The sequence below is a fragment of the Mesoplodon bidens genome (genome assembly GCF_964165515.1).
Source record: "Mesoplodon bidens genome assembly, chromosome: 11".
In the NCBI taxonomy this organism is placed as follows: domain Eukaryota; kingdom Metazoa; phylum Chordata; class Mammalia; order Artiodactyla; family Ziphiidae; genus Mesoplodon; species Mesoplodon bidens.
In genome coordinates this window covers 17,294,767-17,318,818 of record NC_138167.1, presented here as the reverse complement: position 1 = coordinate 17,318,818, position 24,052 = coordinate 17,294,767, and the positions used below count along the sequence as shown (strand labels likewise).

At 35.6% G+C, this 24,052-nt stretch overlaps 1 protein-coding gene across 3 annotated transcripts in view; it reads left to right on the top strand.

Annotated features, from left to right (window-relative positions):
• The window catches only part of C2CD5 (C2 calcium dependent domain containing 5), an 86,241-nt gene extending 67,341 nt beyond the window's left edge, over window positions 1-18,900 (top strand). The window contains exons 18-27 of one of the 3 annotated variants that reach the window (XM_081249197.1): window positions 480-541; window positions 752-850; window positions 1,320-1,409; window positions 1,891-1,978; window positions 2,955-3,041; window positions 11,493-11,543; window positions 12,441-12,542; window positions 13,874-14,064; window positions 16,726-16,872; window positions 17,570-18,900. In XM_081249197.1, the coding sequence (XP_081105323.1) occupies window positions 480-541; window positions 752-850; window positions 1,320-1,409; window positions 1,891-1,978; window positions 2,955-3,041; window positions 11,493-11,543; window positions 12,441-12,542; window positions 13,874-14,064; window positions 16,726-16,872; window positions 17,570-17,701 (1,049 nt within the window). In that variant the 3' untranslated portion in view covers window positions 17,702-18,900. The remainder of the gene's footprint in view (window positions 1-479; window positions 542-751; window positions 851-1,319; window positions 1,410-1,890; window positions 1,979-2,954; window positions 3,042-11,492; window positions 11,544-12,440; window positions 12,543-13,873; window positions 14,065-16,725; window positions 16,873-17,569) is intronic. The other 2 variants (XM_081249198.1, XM_081249199.1) reach the window with 2 other exon arrangements.
• The last annotated feature ends 5,152 nt before the right edge of the window (window positions 18,901-24,052 follow it).

Here is a 24,052-nt window from a genome sequence, read left to right as displayed (position 1 = left end):
ATGAATGGATCTTAGTTAGAACTTCATGTAATAATTGAAAAATGTTATTCTTTTTTTTTTATTAGTTTATTTATTATTCATTTTTGGCTGCATTGGGTCTTCGTTGCTGCACACGGCTTTCTCTAGTTGCAGCGAGCGGGGGCTACTCATCGTTGCAGTGCGTGGGGTTCTCATTGCGGTGGCTTCTCTTGTTGTGGAGCTCGGGCTCTAGGCACGTGGACTTCAGTAGTTGTGGCATGTGGGCTCAGTAGTTGTGGCTCGTGGGCTCTAGAGTGCAGGCTCAGTAGTTGTGGTGCCCGGGCTTAGTTGCTCCACAGCATGTAGGATCTTCCCAGACCAGGGCTCGAACCTGTGTCCCCTGCATTGGCAGGCAGACTCTTAACCACTGTGTCATCAGGGAAGCCCCCCAAAATGTTATTCTTTAACACAAAAATAAATGAAATGTTATCATATGTTTTCCCTATAATTTATTTTGACAGGCTTTTATAGTTGTAATACAGAAATTATGCCTGGTATAAATAATTGGACATCTGAAATACAGGTAAACCTTTTATTCTTTATTTTAAGCAAATATAGCATATGTGACTTTAACAAGTTTTTTCTTAATATATGTTTTCTTTTTGGCCTCTTTACTGCAGTTAAAATCTTATCTTTAAAAAAAATACCACAGTAGTTATGATTGTTTATTTTCTGTTACAGTATTTAGTTCAAAATAATGAAATGACATGCCATTATATCTCCCCATATTTAGATGTTCACATCAGTAAGAGTAATCCGATTAAGCAGCCTTAATCTAACTAATCAAGCCCTCAATAAGAATTTTAATGATCTCTGTGAAAACTTGCTCAAGGTAGGAACCTTTTGACTAACTATACTTTAGCTAAAACTCCTCAGGACCATGAAATTAAAGAAGAAAAGTATATTGTCTGGAATACCTTACACAGTTGCAGGCCGAATTATTTTTATTTACTTATCAGTCTTAACCTGTCATCAAGTAAAATGCTAAAGATGTCCTCTCCATCTTAATATGCCACACTATAAAAGGAATATATTTTAAGTTATTTCATAGCGTTAAACTTCATAAAAATCTATATTTGTAAATTTAAAAAACCCCGTATTTTTTTATGACTTAGAAATATGATTAAATCTTATTGTCTGCTTAGATATTAAAAATGTATTCTTAATGAAAGAATAGACGAAACAGAAGTGTTTTAATCTTCTCAACTTTATTTGCCATAGTATAATGTACATTAAAAGATCAGTTTTTATAAATTTTTAAATTAAAAGAAATGATATTACTAATATTTTCTTTTGTGTAGAGCCTGTATTTTAAACTACGGTCTATGATCCCCTGCTGCCTTTGCCATGTAAATTTTACAGTATCTCTCCCTGAAGATGAATTAATTCAGGTAATTAAGGTTCAGTCTGTTATTAAAGAAGATTTCTAACTTTGGTCTGTTTTAATATTATACATTTGCCATAATTAAAGAAGTATAAGCTGCTTTACTTCAAAATATTTTTAAACGTACTAGTATGAGTCAGACCTTGTCTGTCTGTTTCACTTTTGTGAACTCTAGTTATCTGAAGGTGTACTCATATGTGTGTTCCAGCGTATGTACACTAGAAGGTGTGCTTCTGTGCGACTTCTCTAGACCCCATCTTTTAGAGAAGGTTTTTGAGCTCTTTCTGGAATACCTACGTTTAGGTATACATGTTGGGCTTAGTTGTAGTCTGAATGTCTGAGTTTATGTGCAGTTCTGGTTGAGAATCTTAACCGGAAAGGCAAATTACCCAGTTTGTATAAGTTGTTCCATGGTACTGAAAAAGAATTATAAGAAGCTTTTTTGGGGAATGATTGTTTTGCTAATCATATTGTTTCTGTGATTCTAGGTTACAGTCACAGCAGTTGCAATAACTTTTGACAAAAATCAGGCTTTACAGACCACAAAAACACATGCTGAGAAGTCATTGCAAAGAGGTAAACCTATGGTAGATGGGAGCATATTTCATGTTTGTCTGTGTTATAGTTCAGTGATAAAATATAGAGGATAGGTAGAATAAATAAATGACGTGTTTCTTGACAGGATACTGTCACTTTTTCTGTTTTCTTTATCAAGATAACTGTGGATAAGCATATGGCTGACGATATTTTTCACACATGAATAGGTGTTTGGCTGCTATTTACATAGAAAATGCTGCTGTTTTTTAGAGTTAGCTTATAACATTAGTTCTGCAGTAATTTAGAGGCTCCTATCCTAGGAATTCTGGGGAGGTCCTCAAGGCATCTGAGAACCAACTGATGTAGCAAGCACCATGGATTTTTCTCAGGAAAGGTCCCATAGTGTTCAGCAGATTCTCAGAGTTGTTCTTTATCCAGTAAAATTTAGGAAGTACCATGCTTAATATATTCCAAAGAAATGCAAAATCTTAGAAACCATTTGTGTGTTCTGAAAAAAAAGAAGAGGGAAATATAGTGTACTTTCTAAAGTTGAATGACTTACTGGCTAAATAAATATTCATGATTAATCTAAAATTTTTTAAGTTGAATATATCCTACATCTATAGCATTGAATTAATATCAGATAGATGTATTAAATGATTCTGTGTTCAGATATTTATCAAAAAATATAGATAATAACTGGTTTAAGTGTCATAGAACTAGTATAGTACAAAAAGTAGGATAATAATAATCATTAGTGAGTGCTTATTCTTTGCCAGGCACTGTGCTAAGAGATCTATATACATTACCCTTTCTAAATCTACAAGAGCCCCACCAGAGAAGATAGCAACCACTCTCAGTGTCTGCAGGTAAAGGACCCCCATGGAAGAAAGCAAGGACAAAACAACCAGAATTAACTGAGTTGGGGGGAAATTTATATGTTATCCCAGAGTAATTTTTAAAAAACTAGTAAGAGATCATTACTAATTAACTTGTGTTTTTCCTGCCTCTCAAGCCTCTACAGATAATGAAGAACTTCTACAGTTTCCCCTCGAACTCTGTTCAGATTCACTTCCTTCTCATCCTTTTCCACCGGCTAAAGGTTGGTTAAATAAGGGAAATGCAAGCACAAATATTAGTTTCTAGATCCTTTCACTTGCTTCTTCACTGTAGGTAATCTTAATTTTGAGATGGAGATTTATTCTTCATTTCCTTATTGTATGTTTCTTCATGTTCATAAAGGGGAGAGAGTAATGTTCCTTTTATTTTAATTTCTCAAGTAATCTCATCATAACTTATTAAGGTAATTTTTTGTGTGATATTCCATTCTTGTAACTCAAATGTATTAAAGTTTTATTTTCAGAGATTTGGATTTCCCAAAGTAACTATTCACATATGGTATATTTTGATATTTATATTATATCTGGTAAATTTTTTTCTAGCAACACTAACCTTCGGCAAAAATTTTTAGATTTTCATAGACAAACAGAATACTTATTTTCTTCAGAAGCTATGTGGAGAGGTTTTGGGTGGAGGTTAGTACAAGTGAGAAAGGGATGAGCTTTCTGTCTTTTGGGTGTCTTGGTTATATTTGAGGAACATTTTTTCAAATGCAAAATGATTGTCCCTTAATTCAATAGCAGTAGATCTACTTAGATCTGTACAATCTTTGGAGAAAAGTGGGAGGTGTTTTTTTCCATTTCTCTTCTGATGTCAGTGTAATTTTTATTATAAAAATTTCAGAATTACTGTACCTTATCTTGTAGCATTACATACACAATAAATGTAGTTTGTGTTTTTTCCTAAATTTTTTATTCTTAGAAATGGTGCTTTTGTTATTTAAAACCAAATTGGCCTTTCTAATTTTTCCGTTTTATAATACAAGTGACATTATTTTATGGTTTCTACTTGTCAGTAACTTTATCTGATACCATATTAGTTATAATACAGCATAGTTTTATATTCACATTGCCTATATGTCAATAGAGTCTTTACTAAATCAGTGCAAGGCCTGTGTAGATAAATAGATCTTGTCTCATATTTTGAAGCTGAAAAGAAGCTACTTTCAGATTCTGAACTTTCTAACATGGTAACTGTGGTTCTTTTTCCTTTTTGTCTAAATTAAAATTCTAATTTAGAACTCCATAGGGAATTTCTTGAAAGAATAGAGAGGAAAAATCAAATCCAAAGACAATCTGAGTTCAGATTTATAACTTAAACATAGCTTTCAGAACAAAAAGCAGAAGAGTCTAGAATCTTCCTTGAACTGACTAGATAGGATTTTATTTTAAACACCTATTTTCTACAGAAACTTATATTTAACACAGGGTTAGTTCCAAACCACTTTTAGGTATCACTTCTTTTATCCTTACCCAGCAGTGGTGGCGAGGGGGAAACCAAAACCAAAAACCCAATCAGCAACGATGAAAAGGTTTGATCAATTGCTAACCTATACAAATATTTATTTGTGGATTTGGGGTCCCTGTTAGCTCAACTTTACCATGTTGTTAATAGCTACTGAATTCTGCAGAAGATTAGATTTAAACTCTGTAAATTGGCCATATCTATATTGATAACTTACAGTTTCTGCAATAGCTTTCAAAATATTTTCAAAGGTAATGAGAACTAGTGCTTTTTGAAGTCATTAGTATATTTTGCACAAATGATACTCTGAACTTAAAAACAAGGAAAGAAGAATTTGAGTAGAATGAGTCATATCTGAACAATCCCTAAAATATTTGCAATTTATTTTAAGGAGCATGGAGAGGGGCCATAGGTGGAGTAATAAACCAAGAGACCTGGCTTTTCTTCTCAGTTCTGCTACTGATAAAGTGTGAGAACTTGGGCCAGGTAACCTCTAATTAAGCCACTTAAGTCTTAGTTCCTCATTTGTAAAATGTGAAAGGATTAAGATTCTCTCTAGCCTTTAAAATTCTCTGATTTCTTGAGTTTCTATAGTTTATGTTTCTTCAATTATTAACATGTCCCTATTATTAAAAACATAAAAGCTAAATTATGCCTGAGGTCACACTGAGCTTCTGTTAATTAATTTTCCAAATAACTTCAAATCAGTTAAACCAATGATTTTTAAACTCTGTTCCTCCAGACCATAGGGTTTCTTCAGAGGTGCCTCATGGCCTTCCAGGAGGCAAGGTGCCGGGGGGGTGAGAAGATAGGTCTCTAGACCCCTTACTTCTGAACTAGAGCAGCTTCAATGCACTACGCTTTATGTATCAGCTTTCTATATATGGTTTTGTTGGAAGAAAGTGTTTCAAAGAGTTTGAAAATCACTGAATCAGATCATGCCACCCTTATCATCATCATCATCATCGTCACCATTGTCAGCTTCATAATGATCAATATCATCACATCTAATACTAATATATATAAAACTTTAATACTAAGTGCTTAACTATAAAACCTATGTGCCTTTCCTTGAATGTTACATTTTAAAATCATCAACGAACACTAAAAAGTTTATCTGTTTATTTTTTTTAAAGTCGTGTAAATTGTGGTTTACGTTGCATGCTTATGTATTGTCTTTGCTTCCTCATGTTTTGCCAGGAGAACATGGGCTATGATGTATATATTAGAAAAAGTTATCTCAAAGTATTTTGGAAAATTTGAGGATAGAATTGGTTTTGAAAAGGTCTGAAAAGTGTAATAATAGAGTGTCATATCATGAATGTAGTAATTGAACATTGTAACATGAAGGAAGGCTTTGAATAGAGAATAGAAATATCTGGGAAAAGATAAGCTTAGCAGTTTAGAGGAAATAGGTGGGAGAGAGAAAGGTGAGGGTGAGGAATAAATGCTCCGAGAACTTCTCTACTTTCTTATCTGCAACCACAAGAGGTTTAAAAGTTAACTAATACTGATAAGTAAATAAATATATAGTTTTTATAGTTTTGTTAGGTCAGTTAGCTAAGCTGATCGAGATTTATCTTTTTTAATTCTGAAAACTTTGAATACGAATTTATTTTTCATGTTCTTATCACAAATGGCATAATTTATTAAAATTTTTTATTTCTTTTTATGTTGACAGAGTACTCTCAAGAGCTATGCACAGTATGTTTATTAATACTTCCATCTTTTCGCTTGTAGATAAACCTTTCCTTATCTTTTTGTGTTATTGAAAATGAGTGAGTATTATGTGAAGAAAAGATGCTTCAATAACATGTTTCCTAACTGACAGTGTAGAGTAAGCTTGGGCCTGAATTGTCCATCCATGCTTAATTTTTTTTTCCTTCCATCTTTTGTTATATTTGTTACATATTTTGTTTCTCAAGGTAACAGAATAGTTTGATGTATGTCTCAAATTTGTGGTTGATTTGGTGTTACCTTGATAGTTACTATGGTTTTTCCGATTTGAAATATTAAAACCTGCTGAGCCTAAGTAATTTCTTAAAGGACATTATCATGTGAAGGTCATCAAAATTCTTTGATGAATACTATGAGGAACAGAGATAATGTGGCATCACCATAAATTACTTTTTTTAAAATATGAAACTATTAAGAAAAAAGATGACTATAGCAAATTTTTTATACCACTTTCATAATGTTTTTTCCTCCTCATTAATATCTACATGTCAGCTTTCTGAATATCTGTCACTTCACTCTGAAATGGTTTTTTAAGAGGCTTTAAAAATGATATATTTTTATGAAATGAAAATGAAAAAAGATGGAGCAAATATAGTAAAAATAAGGAATCTGAGTGAATGTAATCTGGGTAAAAATTTTTTAAAAATCAATAAGATATTTCTCATGAACTGTAATTAATCTTAAAAATTTTATGCATGTAATTTCTGTAAAAGGTTGGCATGTTACTTTAGATACATGTCTAAAGACCTGAATCTCGAGATATTTGATACCATATTGTGGGACTTAAGAACTTATATTAGACAAATGTGTCTGAATTATATACCACTATAAATAGATCTCAAATATTTTATAAATCTAATCTATAGTAAGATAATTGCTTTCATTAAAATTCTGAGAGTTTAAGGCTATAAAAGGGTTTAATTAAGTCAGTTTTAGTATTTATATACTGTTGGATGAAACTGTATAGAGGAAAAGTTTTTTATACCACCCTTGTTTCTGTGTTCATTTTGCTTTATGCTGGGGTGGTATCCTCACATTCAGTGGCATTAGCTATAGCCTGGGAGAAGTTCTTTTTTCACTGAGCAGTTGCTGACGAATAAGACAAATATAGGTCAAATTCTGGGTTACAGTAAAAAAGAAAACAAGTTTGCTTACACCCTCAATATATTATACTCCATAATTAGATATCCACATTTGAAGCTTTTTTCTTTATTTTTATGGTAGGCTATCAGAATTACTTTTTGTTAAACCAAATTTGATTTTAAAAGACAGTTTAATTTTTTAAACTTAAATGACCTGCCTCACATTATTTTAAACTTGTAATTAGAAATATAAATCTATAGGAACTACAAAAGTTAGCTTTTCCTTTTTCCTGCCAAACTAATGGTTCTGAATTCTTACAAGTATATATAATTCTTTATGCTAACTAAAAACGTTTTTATGTATTAAGAGTTCATTGCATGTCTGTTTTCTCTCTTACTTTTTTAAGATATATTTTGTCACTGTGACCAAATGGTAGCAACTATAAAAAATGCTAAAGTTCTTTATGTTATCCGTGGCCACAGCAGTGAGTGAGGGGTCCTGAAAGGAGAAAAATGCTGAGGGGAAGGAGAATGAGAGGAAAATAGAAACTAAAGAGTGGAAAATGTGAAAACCTCACCCAAGAAGTGGGAAGGAAAGAAAGAGTTGATGGAGAAGTAGAAATAAGGAATCTTAGCTTCTCCAAGAGCTCAAGGGCAGTGAAATCCAGAGTCAGAGGAAGAGGGAGTGAAAAGCAAAGAAAATTGAATTGGGTTACTGACCCAAAACAAGGATTATTTGGAAAAAAGGATACAAAGGATGGGAGTGAGAGGAAGAGTGAATGATGGGGATTGAAGAAGAAAAGTGAGTTAGAATGTTGCACACCCAGGGTTGGAAGCTATAATGACTCAAATAGGGCAGCTAATTGTCTTTTGTCATCTACTGTATGTATTACCTGTGTAGCTATGTAGTTGAATTTTTTTTTTTTTACCAGTGGAATATCCAGATCGAAGCAATTTGTGTCTTTCTGTATGCCTTAGTAATTTTTAACTATAATATGGCAATTTCATTATCAATCCACCAATATTTAAAGACCATTATGGACCAGATTTATACTGAATGTTTATATACATCATTTGTTTAACTCAGTCATTAAGCCAGATTTTATCGTTATAAGACATAGCTGATCAATGCATTATAGGTTGATGGAAGTGCTTAAAGGGACATAAAACCAAATTTTGATCATAATAATTTAAAACTAAGAGTGGTTAAACAGGAAAATAAAGCATACAGTTTAAGGACTCCAGATTGCATATATTTTAATCTGCCAGAGAATCTTTTCAGAATTTGCAGGAGGTTTTTCAAATTCTGTAATTTTCTTAGGGTGACTGGAAAAGATTATCTCAAATACTTTTTAGCTATTCAAAGCACAGGTGATCTGTAAATTTTAATGGTAGAAAGTAAGTTGTTAGAAGAGTAGTCAGTGTAAAACTTTATCATAGCTAACCCATACCTTTGTCATTGGTTATTTAGGAGAATGGAAGCATCTCAACTTCGGAAGCACTGGCAGGTGTCTAATTGAGGGAGGAGGAATTCTTGCCACATTTTTTTTCTGTTTTTCATCTATATGCTCATTTCCACTAAACTGCTTTAATCTAGGTTAATCCCCCTCCCCACTCCGCTAAGGCCTGTTAAAAATTGCTCAAGTGTAGTAAGAAAATAGTCAATCTGCATGTTCTGTTTGCCTCAGTAACTTTCTAGGGTTGTTTTTTGAGGGATAGCGGGATTATCAGTAACTGGTGACTTTTCAAAAAAGCAAAATTGTATTCAGTGGGAAAGGAAATGCTAAGAGAAGTGGGCTGCTGGGTGGCTTGATGTAGACTGTCTTTGCAGCTACAGTGGGGACCTCGCATACGAAGTATTTGTGTCAAACTCTTCCACAGAGGTGTGCAAATAGCCAGAACTGGGTGCCAGCTCCTCAACAAAGCCCAAAGGACTTCTAGAAGATTTCTACCCCTGAGTATGAAATATGTTGTCTTTTTTTAAGTATTGGCTTAGAGATTGCATACGGATTTATTTATTCTTAAGCAGAATTACTGCTTCGTCCGTGAGCCGGACAGCTAATACCTGCAGTTCCTTCTCTTGTGAAAAGCCTGTTACTACCTGGGAAGCCAAACTGTAATCGGAAGGAGCAGAGTGACCGCGAGTCTGAGGTCATGAGGTACTTGAGGTGTTCAGAGCAGTCCGAGGTGCTGACGTCCAGCTGCTGCCAGGACCAGCTCCTCTTGGGCCTTTTCTCTGAGAGAAAACATGAGCATCCTGGCAAGCATGTTAGGAGATGAACCTGCTCTCCTTCAGTGAGGTCAAAAATCTCGTCGCTCAGCCTTTCCCTCCATACCTCTAATTGAAAAGTTTTGTTCTTTTCAAATTTTAATTCAAACACATTCATATTTGAGGGCAGGGAATAAATATTTTCCCTCTCTTGTTTCTCCTCTTCCCTACCTTTCGTAAAATTTATTTTGGAAAAGTAGTAAGTGTACTAAGTGTACATGGTGAGAAATTCAAATACTACAAAAAAAATCACATTGTCCAAAATAAAGCTTCCTTCTCCCTTCATTTTCCTTCCCAAGAGGCAGATACTCTTTAACAGCTTATTGTCTGTCTTTGCAAAGATACTGTATCCTTTTTTAAAAACACAAATATTCTACAGATCATTGTATACCTTTGTTTTTTTCCACCTGACATATTTAGAGATGGGAACAGATACCTTCCACATGTTTAAGCTCTTTTCATGGGTACTTGCCATTAAATTATATACAGTTGCTACTAGAGAATTCCGTATTACCAAGATAATATCAAGGTATAGAGGACAATTTTAGTAATTTTCACTTTTTCTTTTAGTTTCCTCCCCCTCCTTCCCATCCGCACATTTTAAAGACTTTCACAGAATACCTAAAGCCGACTATATTTTCTGTGTCTATACTTACCGAGGCTATACTGCACAGGACATATGAGAGCTCTGGGACCCTCCTGGGATGTATGAGCCTGGGGTGGGCTATTTACTGTCCCAGCTTCTGCACTGGGTCTGTTTCCAGGCTGAGCTGTCCCTAGAGATCTGGTAAGCCTCGAATGTCAGTTCTGTTCTGGTCTTCCCCCTGTAGGTCCCATCGCTTCCTGGGCTTCCATTGCCCCTCAGGATCCTGAATCAGGAGGATACTCCCTCTAGAACTATAGTCTGAGGGCATGATGGTCAGGGCGCGTCCAGCGTGATCTCCTCATAGCCATTGTATGGACCTCACCTAGTGATCCCTTTTATTGGACAGTTCTGTATTGTAAGAGGATTGTCAGCCACTGTACACTCTCCAGTATTAGCTTGTGGTCATTGCCTTAAAAATTGGGGGGTGGGGTGGGTGCGGGAGATACTTCCATTACACCCAATTAACAGAAACATTCTATAAATCCGATTTTTGAAAAGTTTAACTTTTGCTAATTTAAGAATATTACCAGAAGGTCAACACATTAAGCAGAGACAAAAATACATATATTTACTTAGTTTATAATTTAAAAAAAGACTGGCTGACCCAAATTATTCTTAGTGTTTTTATGTGTTATTTCTGTCTTGGCCACACTATATTCTCAGTTCTGAAATTCTTTGAAACAAAAATTCAAATAATGCTAGTGTGGATAGAGCCTGAACATTAGAAATAGATTATGAAGTTTTCTATTTTTATAGTACTGTTTAAATTTGTACAACGACTTAAATATCTATAGTAAAAATATAAACTATCAGGGAGAATGCAGGATGCTGCTTTTATGAGCTTACTGTAAAAAGGATTCTAGTTTGGGATTCCTAGTTATTTCCGTGGAGAGCGGTCACCTTTTAGTTCCACAAAGTCTTGATAGCTCCAGAAGGAGCTGTTGAAAGCGAAGGCCTTGAATGAAGGGGTTGGTGGTGAGGGGGCGGGTCAGGCTGAGGTTTGTGTTTATCTGTGAGACATAGGACATTGCCTTGTCTGTAATTTTTAATCTTACTGGCTCTTCCGCCACAAACATTTCCCTTCTGTTTTTCATTTCAGATTTTCTTCCCAGTAGGTTGACCCTTTTCTCTGTTCAGTCTTCTCACGTCCTGCTTCCATCCCACTAACATTTGTTACTGTGTTGATATTTTGTGTGTAGAGTTTCTGAAACTTTTTTTGTGTTGTAGTAACAAGTAATCTTTCTTGGCATGGTATTTATTAATGGAGCTAGTTTTCATATATCAATAGAAACTGTGTTTTAAACCTAAATACTTCTATTTGGTTTACTTTTATAATGAAGCCATAAAGATTTCCTCCTATTCGTCTGGCTTTTAGAGAGTATTAACCAAGAGCAAAGAAGAGATACTGGCATATGCTTAGCACCCAAGCTAATGTTGTTCATATTGTCTTATTAGAACACCTGGAGAGTGCAAGTTCTAACTCAGGTATACCAGCTGCACAGAGAGGTGAGTTTGTCTAATTAAGCAAATAGTCTCCAAAGGTGTGAAATTCTAGTGTGGTGATTCATGAGCGTACAGACATCAGAGAAATGCACTGGACGATGGAATAGACCCCAAAATGTGGCTTTATTGTAGTTAGAATGTGTCTTACAAAATAGTAATTAAACGAATATTTACATTTTTAGCCTTTTAATAGTGTCCCACTTTCTAAAAATAAGGCTTTAGCTTTTTAACATTGTTTTTTTAGCTCGGCAGTAGTAAAAGTTATTCTTTTTAAAATAAGAACTTGTTCGGCTCACACTTGCTCCTCCCCCCATGTTATCAGAAGCTTTGTCGCCAAAATCAGACATGGAAATAGAATATTGACAAAAATGACCCTTTGGCTTTCCTACTATTGGTAGAAAGAAGATATTTTAATAAAAGATAAGTTAACTAGTGATTTTTTTTCATGTATTCTTTACCATTTGATTCTCATTATTTTTAGTTTTGATTTCAGGGTAAAATTAGGGCAAGGAATTATTCACAAAGTTCTGATTGTAAATTAAAGCCCTGAATATAAACAGCTAAAACAGTGTGAAGTAAAAAGAATGGGAAATGAAGTTAGTTAAAACACAGCGTATGGTCCTTTCCCTGATCTCTCTGTTAGACCCGCTTCCATTCCCCCTAAGAGACCACACAGCTGTGACATCACCAAAGATTCTCAGCCAGCCGAGAACTTGGTTTTGGACAAATCAGTGTCTAAAGCTTGACTCTTTACTATCTCTCTTACCTGACTTGAAAAGGACCACTTTTTCCCCTAAGTTACAGTTAAATTACGTCATCGGAAGGAGTGTTACGACGAGTAAGAGACGTCATCCATATTTTTTCTTTGTTTTTTCTTTTGTTTTCTGTCTGTGTTTTCAGCAACGTCAGTTGATTACAGTTCCTTTGCAGACAGATGCAGCAGCTGGATAGAGCTCATTAAACTGAAAGCTCAGACCATAAGGCGTGGATCAATTAAGACAAGTAGGCGGATGTTTCTACCATGTTACAATCTGAGAAGCATATCCTTGATTTCCCAGTGGTGAAGGCTAGACCTGACTACTCAGTAATAACATTGCCAATCAATCATGTATTGGAGTGTGAAAGCTGCAGACTCTAAAGGTCATTTAGCAAAAGCTATTGAAGGGCCTTTAGATCTTTTTAACTTTAACTGTAGGGTTGTGTTTTTAGTATTTTATTTTTGTGAAGGTATTCTTGAAAGTATATAAATAGATATTATATCATCTAGTGTAAGGAAATGATGAACTCTCTTATTGAAGAGACACTCTTCCAGGACCCAAGGTACTAGGTAGTGTACGGTATTTGTCAGTTTACTAAGAGTGATATCCAGAGTGATAAAAGAATGAGGTATTTCCAGAGAGAAAGTGGTCAACTCTTATCTCACTGCTAGACTCAGGATCAGTACTTACATGTTCTTTATCTATACTCCATGTGTTTTGGTAGACTTTGAGGTATTTGAGTGAAAGATTTTACATTAAAGGGAAGGAACTGTGTTTTAGGGGGAAGATTACAAGATATGGAACCAGCCAGATCTGGTTTTGAATCCTAGTAGTGCCATTTTAATAGCTGTGTAACCTTGGGCAAGTTATTTAAGTTTTGTGAGCCTCAGTTTCCTCATGTGTAAAATGGAGATAACACCTACGTTGCTGGGTTATTGTAAGGATTATATATATACATATATGTGTGTGTGTGTATATATATGTATATATGTCTGCTTTATAGTAGTTATTTGATAAGTGGTAGCTATTATTTGTTATTTTATGAACAAACAACTTTTAGACAGCCAAGGTCATTTGTTGAATTTTTTAAATTACGAGTTTTATTGAGAAGGTTTGGAAAAGAAACCTACTACAACTAGTTAAGATACGGTTTATCTACAAGTTGACAATGATGAAGTCGTCTGAAAAAAAGATGGAAAAAGCTGCACTGGGAAATGTAACAACTTTCACACTCTCCTTATGATAATTTGTTCCTACAGCAGATAATTTTTAATGCTCTACCGCTTTTTCTTCACTTTATAACGATCATTGTGTGTGTAGCTCCACCTCATCAACATTTTCTTTTGCAGGAATGCCATTTTTCTTCCAAAAGATTCCATTCCAGCATTTCCTCTTATGTTTTTCTTTCTGTCTCTATTTTTAATTGCATGCAGTGCATGATAATTTCTTTTCTTTGATGACATGGCTTAGCCTCACAGACAGCTGAATGTTGTCACCACTTATTTGGAAACCTTAGGGAATAATTGAGTCACCAGCATATGATCTTGATGCTTTCTCTTCTTTCTCCAATTTTAGCTGTGACAGTCGAAAAAGCAAGTCCAGTGGGTGAAGGAAATTTCCGGAATCGTTCTTCTCCACCTTGTGCAAATTCTACAGTTGGCGTGGTTAAGATGACACCTCTTTCCTTCATTCCTGGAGCAAAAATAACGAAATATCTTGGGATAATTAACATGTTTTTTATTCGGGAAACCACTTCTCTTCGTGAGGTAATTTTATAATTGTTATTTAATTGTTTTTGTGCATTTTCTGTGGTTGAAGATATTAGTATCAAAACCAAACAAGTTTCAAATTGGTTGTTTATTTGCCAGAAGTAACATACACACACACACACACACACACACACCCTTTTTTTCATAACCTGTCTGGATTGTCTCTAGCAGCTAGTATTATCCCAAGAGTTGTGTTGGGTTTAATCCCATTTGTTATTAGAAACTCCAGGTCCTTATCATATGGTAACTAAAACAAATAAATGTATCCGTGTTTGATTAGAGGTTTAAAATAGCCCTGAAAGAACAGCTTAGTCTTCTCAGTAGGTATTTGCCTGAGATATATTTAAATAGCAATTTTTAAGGGTTTACATTTAGAAATAGTAAGGGACTGTATCATGGAGGATGTCTTGGGGATTGTTTATGTCATTTAGCTCTATTGTTTTCTTCCTCTGAAAAAGACTGAGGCCACTTGTTTTCTTCGCCTCTTGCCATCAGTGTGTAAAAATGTTTGTTCAAGTTCTTACCTCACACTGGCTGGGTATCATTAAACTTTAATTTGTTTTTTAAGTAACAGCAGTTCTAATCTTCTACTTGATGTAGTCAAAGTTAAGAATCAGAGTCAGCCTATTATATTTTGCATTACAGAGGAATTTAAACTCAAGAAAAGATTATATTTCTATTTGTCTTATGTTTTGGAGCAGGACTGCTAAGCAAATTATTGTGAATGGGGAAAATTTTTAATTATTTAGGTGTGAAACCCAATAAACTCTTCAAAATTTACTTCAGCACTAGTTTGTATTTTTAAAAAGTGTGTTCATTATAAACATGACTTAACTATGCTTTTTCCCCATTGCTTCACTAGTAGTGTTTCTATACTTTCTTGGAAATAACAGCTTGCTTATTAATTTTTGATATCATGCTCACCCTCCTGCACCTAGCACAGTGCCTGGTGCAGAGTAAACATAAGTTGTTTTTGTGTAAATGAGAGAGTGACTTCTGACAGATTAACTAATTAGATAGATGTTTCCTTTAAGATAAATTACTTTTAAAAATCATATTCTAATTGTGTTGAGATGGGAAAGAAACTATCTTAAGATACTCTCAAAAACCTTTTAGTGTAGAATTAAAATAGGAGACACTTTTATTAAGTTTGACACAGAAATTTGGGTGTGAGAAGCTGGCATAGATTGGTGAATTGACCTTTTCCGGTTGCTCTTACTAACACATGGATATTGTACTCTTGAATCCATAAAATTTTATTTCCTAAGTGCCTTCTCTACTGCTTAAGCAACCATACCCCAAAATGTTACTTCACAGTAGAGTTCCTTTCAACAGAGGTTTGTAGTATTAACTGTATGGTATAATATCCCAAATTTATTCATTGCTTGATGAATTATTTGCTTACAATTATATAATCTTTTAAAAAGTACCCCTCTGTAGTCTCTGTTACTCTGCTCTCAGAATTTCTTGATTTGAGATGGAGGAGGAAAACTGATAAAAGTAAAAGAAAAAACTGTCCCAGGTGATGATTGAGTCAGAGGCAGGCTGACACAACTCACTTAATTCCTTAATTACCAACAGAGATACCTGTACAAAACTTTATGTAGCATCCTGTGACTTTTCAGAAAGATGTGACCTGGACGAATGGTTCTTCTAACAGTGTATTAAATTTTGCCCTTAACCTCCAGTTTAAAGTTGGAAATTTCTTCCTAGACTCTAAATAACATCCAGTAAAATTTGTGGAAAACTTAGGTTGAAAAGCATCTTAAGCTCTCATTTAGCCTTTGGTTTCTGTTTTGTTTGTTTTTGAACATGGAAAAAGTTCCCCAAACTATTGGATTTCATTCCCTAAGTAATATGTACAGACCACTTAGTACGTGCATCTGTTGAAGTAGGTGTTAGCGTATGTAGTTGTGAGCACAGCAGAGTCAGTTCCTGACCTGATGGGATTTAGTCTAGTGGAACTCGGGCATGGTGGACAGTAAATAAATAATCACGTGATTAATAGGTAACTCCTAGTAATAGTAAGTCATATAAAGAAATAAAACAGGGCCTGTCAGAGAATATAATGGGAGAACTTAATTTAGATCTGATAAGGAAGGTTTCTCTGAGGAAGTCACATGTAAACCAGGACCTGAAGAATTGAGTAAAAGTTACCCTGGTGGAAAATTGGGTGTGGAACCTTCATGTGCAATGACCCCGAGGCAGGAAAAGATGTCACACCTTTGAGAAACTGAAAAAGACGAGTGCGACTGGAACCTGGTTCATTTTCAGAATAGGAGATATGGATAGCAGGGAAGTCTCATTGTTTATATTTACCATCAATTTATTTGAATGATGATGGGAACGACTTGATAGAGGGAGGTGCATCTGTCCGCTAGCTCTGTGGTCCTGGCTCGTCATGGGCACGTCACAGATTCTCTGAGCTTCAGTTTCATCATCTGTAAAATGAAGATAGTAATCCCTGTCGTAGACATGTGCTCAGTAAAGGTTTGTTTGTTTGTTCATTCATGCAACAAATCCCCATTATGGAGGGAATTAAAATGATCGTCCGTTATATTAAGATCACTTAAGATGTTTTAATATGTATTCTTTGATGTTTTATGTACATTAGTTTACACATGTATCCAGTTTGGTTTTTTGCGCGTCATCATTTAGGAAGGAGGTGTCAGTGGTTTTCTCCATGCTTTTATTGCTGAAGTGTTTGCGATGGTGAGAGCTCACGTGGCTGCACTGGGAGGGAATGCTGTTGTCTCCTACATAATGAAGCAGTGTGTCTTCATGGAGAATCCAAATAAAAACCAGGTGAGATGGGGTTAAAAACCTCTGATGGCGGGAACCTGTGAATGTATCCCATGGCCTTTTCACCTCCCACCCTCCCCCGAAAAAGAGAATTGCTCTTCAAAGCTCTTTGATTCTAGAGGCTTAAAACATGTTTTAATGAATATGTTGGTAACCATGGTCCTGCATAGGTCAGATGCTGTTTTCACATCCCCAGTGACTAGTTATTATTCTTAAATACCTCTGGAAGTTTTGCTCCTAAATTACTGTTTCCTCCACGTTCTTGGTGGGTCTTTGGGATCCAGTGATGGCTAACGGAGGACAGTTACAGATGCCCTCTGGTTTGGAATGTGATGCTGTCCAGTTCTAACTGCCCTGCTGGTGAAGAGTACATCATGATGGGGCCACACTGTTTGTTTATTTCTAATAAGTAATATAATTCTGTTAATTGGGGACAAGGGAATGTTGCTTAGGTTAAATCTTAGAATAAATTTCTTTTATCAGTTTGTTAATAACTCACAATTGTTAAAGATCCCTTTAAAAAATTAAATACCTATATTAATGAGTTTCTTTGTTTCCTGTGAATTGCCTTCTTATCCTTTGCTCATTTTTCTCTTGGGTTGTACGCTTTTTCAGCTCTACGGCACTGCCCCCAGGGTAGCCAGAAGAGTATGAGCGTGTTGTTGAGTTTGTGACTGAACATGTCCTGTTGTTCTTATAGGCACAGTGTCTTATAAACGTAAGTGGTGATGCAGTGGTTTTTGTTCGTGAATCTGAATTAGAAGTGGTGTCAACCCAGCAACCAGCTGCCACCTGCCAGCCCTCATGTACTGGAGGAGAAGTTACAACCTGAAGTCAGTTAGAAAGAATGAGCTTCACTAAATGACATTCATGGGTCTCCTTTGTTTTGTCATTCATTTATCTTACTAGACGTAAAAAAAGAACTTGAGAGAACTGAGGAAGAATTGATACATTATGAGTATATTCGATTTGTCTGGGATCACTTGGAGGCCTGAGAATGTTCAAATCTTGACATTGTAGTTTGGCCAGCCTAGACGGACAGGCCCCGTGGAGCCTTGACCGCACCTCCCCCCACAGGAAGTTCAGATAAACTTCTCTGAGAACTGTAGTAAAGATGGAAGCTATGTATAATTTATGTTGATTTTAATAAAATCATAATTTAGAAAACGAAATGATAAGATTATCAGGAAATTAGGATAGCTCTCCTAGTGTAATTTAGAGAAACTGAGCAAGAAATGAACAAATTGTTAATGAGTAAGTCATCTGATTCGAGGAATGTATGGGGAAAATGGAGAAAAATTTTCAGAAAACTATGTGGGTTTCTTAATATGTTATTTTGATGAAGAATTTGGTAACAACTGAAAGGGAAAATTGCTTCAGCCATCTTTGAAAAAGAAGTTAAAATTCTGCAACTTGTATCCATAGTATGTCCTAACTACTGGAAAAGAAAAGTAATTTATCAGAGCCAGTGTCCTTCCATTGGAAGTTTAAATAAGGAAGGAGGAAAAACATTACTATATAACTTCGTTTCTAGCCAAGTTTCAATTTGTGTTTAATTTGTCTGGAAGAGGCTTGGCTTCAACTGGGAAGAAAAGGCCAGTGAATTTTGTTGAAGTAGTTAAAATATAATTGATCTAGAAGGAACATAAAATTATTTTCTGATAAAGTCATATTGCACTCCTACCAAATAAACAGAATTTTAGTAATATCTTAGGGATTTTTGATGCTGAGTTAGACTATTTGGCATAGAGTTTGGAAATGTAACTTGAATGTAAATATGCTGCAGAATGTTGAATATATAGATAGAAATACTTTTTTTTGTCAATGCCAAATACCTATTACAAGTGAACCTTTAAAAATACATTCCTCCTTTGCACAACAAAATTTCTTTATAAAACTCATGATTTTGCTCTTCCAGGGTAACAACTGCCCTAAAGATTAGGAGTCATTTCCTTGTTATCACAGGTGTCAATATTTTTCTGTACTTTGTTTATAATTTTATTTTTTAAATAAAAAGTTTATAAACTGGAATATTCCTAAATCTCTTTTTTTGCCTCTTTGATGTAGTACTGTCAGTGGTCAGAAATCACTTTCCATCTGATCATCTCCATTCATTTCTTTAGTCAACAGTCATCTGTTGTGCGTATACTATATGCAAGGCCCTGTTCTTAATTTTGGGGAAAAAATACATATGTAATTGTGCTACTCTCATTGCCTTTGGTAGGAAACCTACCCTAATAATTGAGAAAATGTGTGTAGCTTGGGATGAAGGTAGCTTCCCCAAGGAAATGATACTTAAGCTCAGTCTGGAAAAATAGGTCCCTGGAATTGACTGACTTGTTCATAGTTTTATTTATCCATCCATCCATCCATCCATCCATCCATCCAGCAGCTATTTTGGGATTCCTGAGTATGTTTCTGAGTCCTTTCTTGGCAGGGGATTCATAATGTAATTATCACTAATTGAGTACCTGTTTTGTGCCACATCCTGTGTATATGCATTATTACTAATTCTTAAAACATAAAACTAGCTGGGTGATGTTATCTCCATTTTGGTCTGAATAGTTGGATACTCAACAGAGGCACAGGCTGATTTCTAGAAAAGCCAGAGTTACAGAACTCAGGCTTGCTGTCTGCAGACCCAGGCCGTTTGCTCAGAGTGGGTTACCTGTGAAGTACAGTCAGCCCATGCCAAGATTGGCTCCTTCCAGAAAAGCTGCTGTTCCCTGATGCCCCAAGAGTTGCTGCTGTTCCCTGTGTGTGGATTCCCTCAGAAACATCATTTTAGACGTGCTGGGACTTAATCTTTTGGAAATATTGAGGCCAGTTATGGGATTTAACAGCACACCTCATAGTATCTCTTTCATTCTTTATTGCTGCTCCAAAGCTTAACTACACAATTTAACCAATACTTTGCTAGTTTGCTAGACTCACTGTCCCACTTCCTCCACCTCCTACTCTGCTGTAATCCATCACCATCTGGCTTCCATCACCTGATCTACCCCTAAATTTGAACATGCCAAGGATGCAAGTGTTGGATTTCAATATTGCAGCATCAGATAGCTGACAGGTTTCTTCATGCATACACATATAATTTTTCATAAATGCATAAATTGGATCATGTACATAATTTTTAAATAGAGTGGTTTTATTTTTTACCTTTTCACCTAGCTTTCTCTTCCCCCATCTCATCCCTCCCAATCCATGTTAATAACCTAGTATGTATCCTTCTTACATATTAAAGTATGCTAGTGAGGTATAATTTACATTCAATAAATTTAAGTGTACAAGTTTTGACAAATAGGTTCAGTTGTGTAACCAAGATAAAGAACATTTCATCCCCTGAAGAGCACACCCTGTTCCCTTTTGCAGTCAGTTCACTTCCCCTTCCATGTAAATAGGATCTTGTGCTTGGTAAATTTCACTTAGTATAATACTTTCTAGATGCATCCCCATTTGGACAACATTTTTGGCTATTATGAATAAAACCATTTTATTTAAGTTCACACTTTCCTGTGAAAATAGGATTTCTGTTCTTTGGGGTTGACTTCTCATTGATAGATAATCTGCCATATGTGTGACAAAACTTCCCCTGATTTTGCTGTCCATCCATGTAGCTTATGGCAACTTTGATCATATCCAAACTTGTAATTTTATTATAGATAGTATAACTTTCCTTCCTTAGATTCCGAGTTAAGATGACCTCCCCTTGAGTTTTTGGCTGTCTTGCAGGTTCATCCAACTTGTCCTGAATTGCTTTCATCTTGGTGGCTCCCCATCAGACTTGCTACCTTCATTATTTGTTATTAGATAAATGCCATCACCACTTGACCAGTTTTAGCTTGAGTCAGACACCTGAGAGATTCAAAGCCCACAATCTTCCTACGGTATCCCCCAGCCTCACTGAACGAGATGCAGAAAAATGTGGAAGCATGAAAATGTACGTTATGCGAAAGCAACATATTTATTGTCAAACACTTTTGTAGCTTTTTCTTTTTTCAGGGGGAGGGTCTTTCAACGAGTACTTTGAGAATCTGATCTAAGCTCTGTACCTTGTCTCCAGAAGAATAAGCATACATGTAAAACTTTGCACACGACTTCAGGAGGTTTATCAAAAACCCTCCGTTGACCTCAAGTTAAATGTAGTGTAGGCTGAATGGAGGGGAATAAGGAACCAGGCTGAAGGAAATATTAGGAAGGATTGGGTAAATCCTAAAAAGTTTGACTTTTCTCCAGTAGAAATGTCAAGACATTTTTAAGATTAGACTTTTAAACATTAAAAAATACATATTAATAGTAGGCAGAATAATGGCCCTCCTGCCACCCCTTGCAAAGCTGAATCTCCAGGGCCTGTGAATCTATTACCTTACGTGACAAAAGGGACTTTGAAGTTAGGGTCATAGCTAAAGACCCTGAGATGGGGAAATTATCCAAGGTTATCTTCGAGGGTCCTCGAATCTAATCAGTTGAATCCTTAGAAGTGGAAAGGAGGGGTAGAAGAGTAGGTCAGAGAGATTGGACGAGAGGTGAACTGAACTCCACCTGCTGGCTTTCAAGGAGAAAGAAGGGAGCTACAAACCAAGGAATGTGGGTGGATCTGCATGCTGACAGCCAGCAAGGAAACGGGGTTCTCAGTTCTACAACTGCAAGGAACTGAATTTTGCCAACAACTTAAATGGGTGAGGAAACGGATTCTCCCCTCGAGCCTCTAGAAAGGAACGGGGCTGAAGCCAACAGCTTGGTTTTAGCCTGGTGAGACCCACGTCAGACTTATCACCTGTGGAACTGTAAGATAAACTGAAGTCACTCGGTTTGTGATCATTTGTTATGGTAGCAATGGAAAACTAATACAAGTTCTCATAAGTTTAAATTGTAGAGATATAGTTCAAGTATCAAGTTACCATATAGTTATGCCATTTATGATAACATCTAATATGAAATGCTTCGCAGACTCAAGGTACAGTTGTAACTTTTATTTTCCAATTAATTTTTTAATTGGAATACACATCTGAATAATTAGCAGAAATCCATAATCTCCAGTCTTTGAAGTCATCGTCATTTCTAGGGGCTTGACACAGTCCCCCAGATATTCAATCAGCTTCCAGAACCTCTTTGGTTTGCATTTGCTTCTCACTGCCACATGGTGTCGCTGTTGGAATAGGTTCCACACAGTAGAAGATGTTGGTCTTCTGCAGCAAGGGTGCCAAACTGGCCAAGACTCCCATACAGGTTTCCAGGATTCTTTAGCAGGTAATTTCCTCCATGCCTACTCCATTCGAAGAAGGCTGCCAAGTTTCAGTTCGTAGTGCTCAGCAGCTGTCAATTGAGTTGTGAGAGCTATAAATTCTAGATGTCAGGTTTTTTAAAAAAAATATGTATTTTGTAAATATTTCCCCTCAGTCTGTGGCTTATTTTGTGTTCTTTAAACATTATCTTTTGAGGAAAAGAAGTGTTTAATTTTGATGAAGTCTAATTCTTTTTTTTTTCTTTTTTCGTTTGTGCTGTGTTCTATCTAAGAAATTTTTGCCTGATGAACCTCACAAACATTTTCTAGAAATTTCACAGTTTTTGGCTTTATATTTAGGTACATGATCATTTCAAGTTGTGTTTTTATATGGTGTGAGGTAGGGGTCAAGGATTTATTCATTCATTCATTTGCTTGCATATGGATGTCCAATTGCTCCAGCAATGGACAATGTTGACTAGCTTTTCTACATTGGATTGACATGGCATCTTTGTTGAAAATTGATTTTTAGTATATACAAGTATAATTGATTTTTTACATTGATCTTGCATCCTGCAGCCATGTATTGATTCTAGTAGATTTTTCCGTGTTTCTTTGGAGTTTTCATGTAGACAATCATTTTATGATTGTACATGGGGACAGTTTTATTTATTCCTTTGAATCTAAATAGCTTATATTTATTTTTCTTGTTCCTTACTAAATTGGCCTTATTATTACCTTATTAAATTATTAAGGAAATATAACATAGAGTGATAAGGGTGGATATTCTAGCCTGTTCCAGACCTCAGGGGGAAGGCATTCACTATTAAGTATGATGTTATCTGTGGGTTTTTCCAACATGCTCTGAATATTATCAAGTGCTTACTCTCCAGCTTATATTTATTTTTCTTGTTCCTTACTAAATTGGCCTTATTATTACCTTATTAAATTATTAAGTAAATATAATGTAAAGTGATAAGGGTGGATATTCTAGCCTGTTCCAGACCTCAGGGGGAAGGCATTCACTATTAAGTATGATGTTATCTGTGGGTTTTTCCAACATACTCTGAATATTATCAAGTGCTTACTCTCCATCTACTGAGATGATCAGATGAATTTTCTTCTTCAGTTCACTGATATGGTGAATTACACTTATTGATTTTCAAATGTTAAAACCAAATTTTCAAATGTTAAACAAAATGTTCCCTCCTTTTTTTTTTTTTTTTTGCGGTACACGGGCCTCTCACTGTTGTGGCCTCTCCCATTGCAGAGCACAGGCTCCGGACGCACAGGCTCAGCAGCCATGGCTCATGGGCCCAGCTGCTCTGCAGCATGCGGGATCCTCCTGGACCAGGGCATGAACTCGCGTCCCCTGCATCGGCAGGTGGACTCTCAACCACTGCGCCACCAGGGAAGCCCCCTCCTTTTTTATTTTCCAGAAGTTTGTCTAAAATTGATGCTATTATTTTCCATAAATGTGTGATAGAATTTGCCTATGAAGCCATCTAAGTCTTGGGTTTTCTTTGTTCAAATATCTTTAACTATAAATTGATTTTATTGAATTTATTAATAGATATGGGGCTGTTCAGGTTATCTTTTTCTTCTTGTGTAAGCATTGGTAGTTTGTGTCTAAGTAATTTGTTTTTTCTGATTTGTGGTTTATTGCTATAAAGTTATTAATACTAGCTCCTTATTTATCTTTGTAATATCTGTGGGAACTGTAGTGATGTATCCTCTTTAATTCCTGATATCGGTAATTTGCGGCTCCTCACTTCTTTTCTTGATAAGCTTGGCTGGAAGTTTATCTCATTAATTGACTTTTTCAAAGAACCCGCTTTTGGTTTTACTGATTTTTCTCTATTGTTTTTTTCCTCTGTTGTCAATGCTATTTGAGTCTGCTTTTATCTTTATATTTCCTTCCTGACACTTGTTTTGGTTTAATTTGCTCTTATTTTTCTA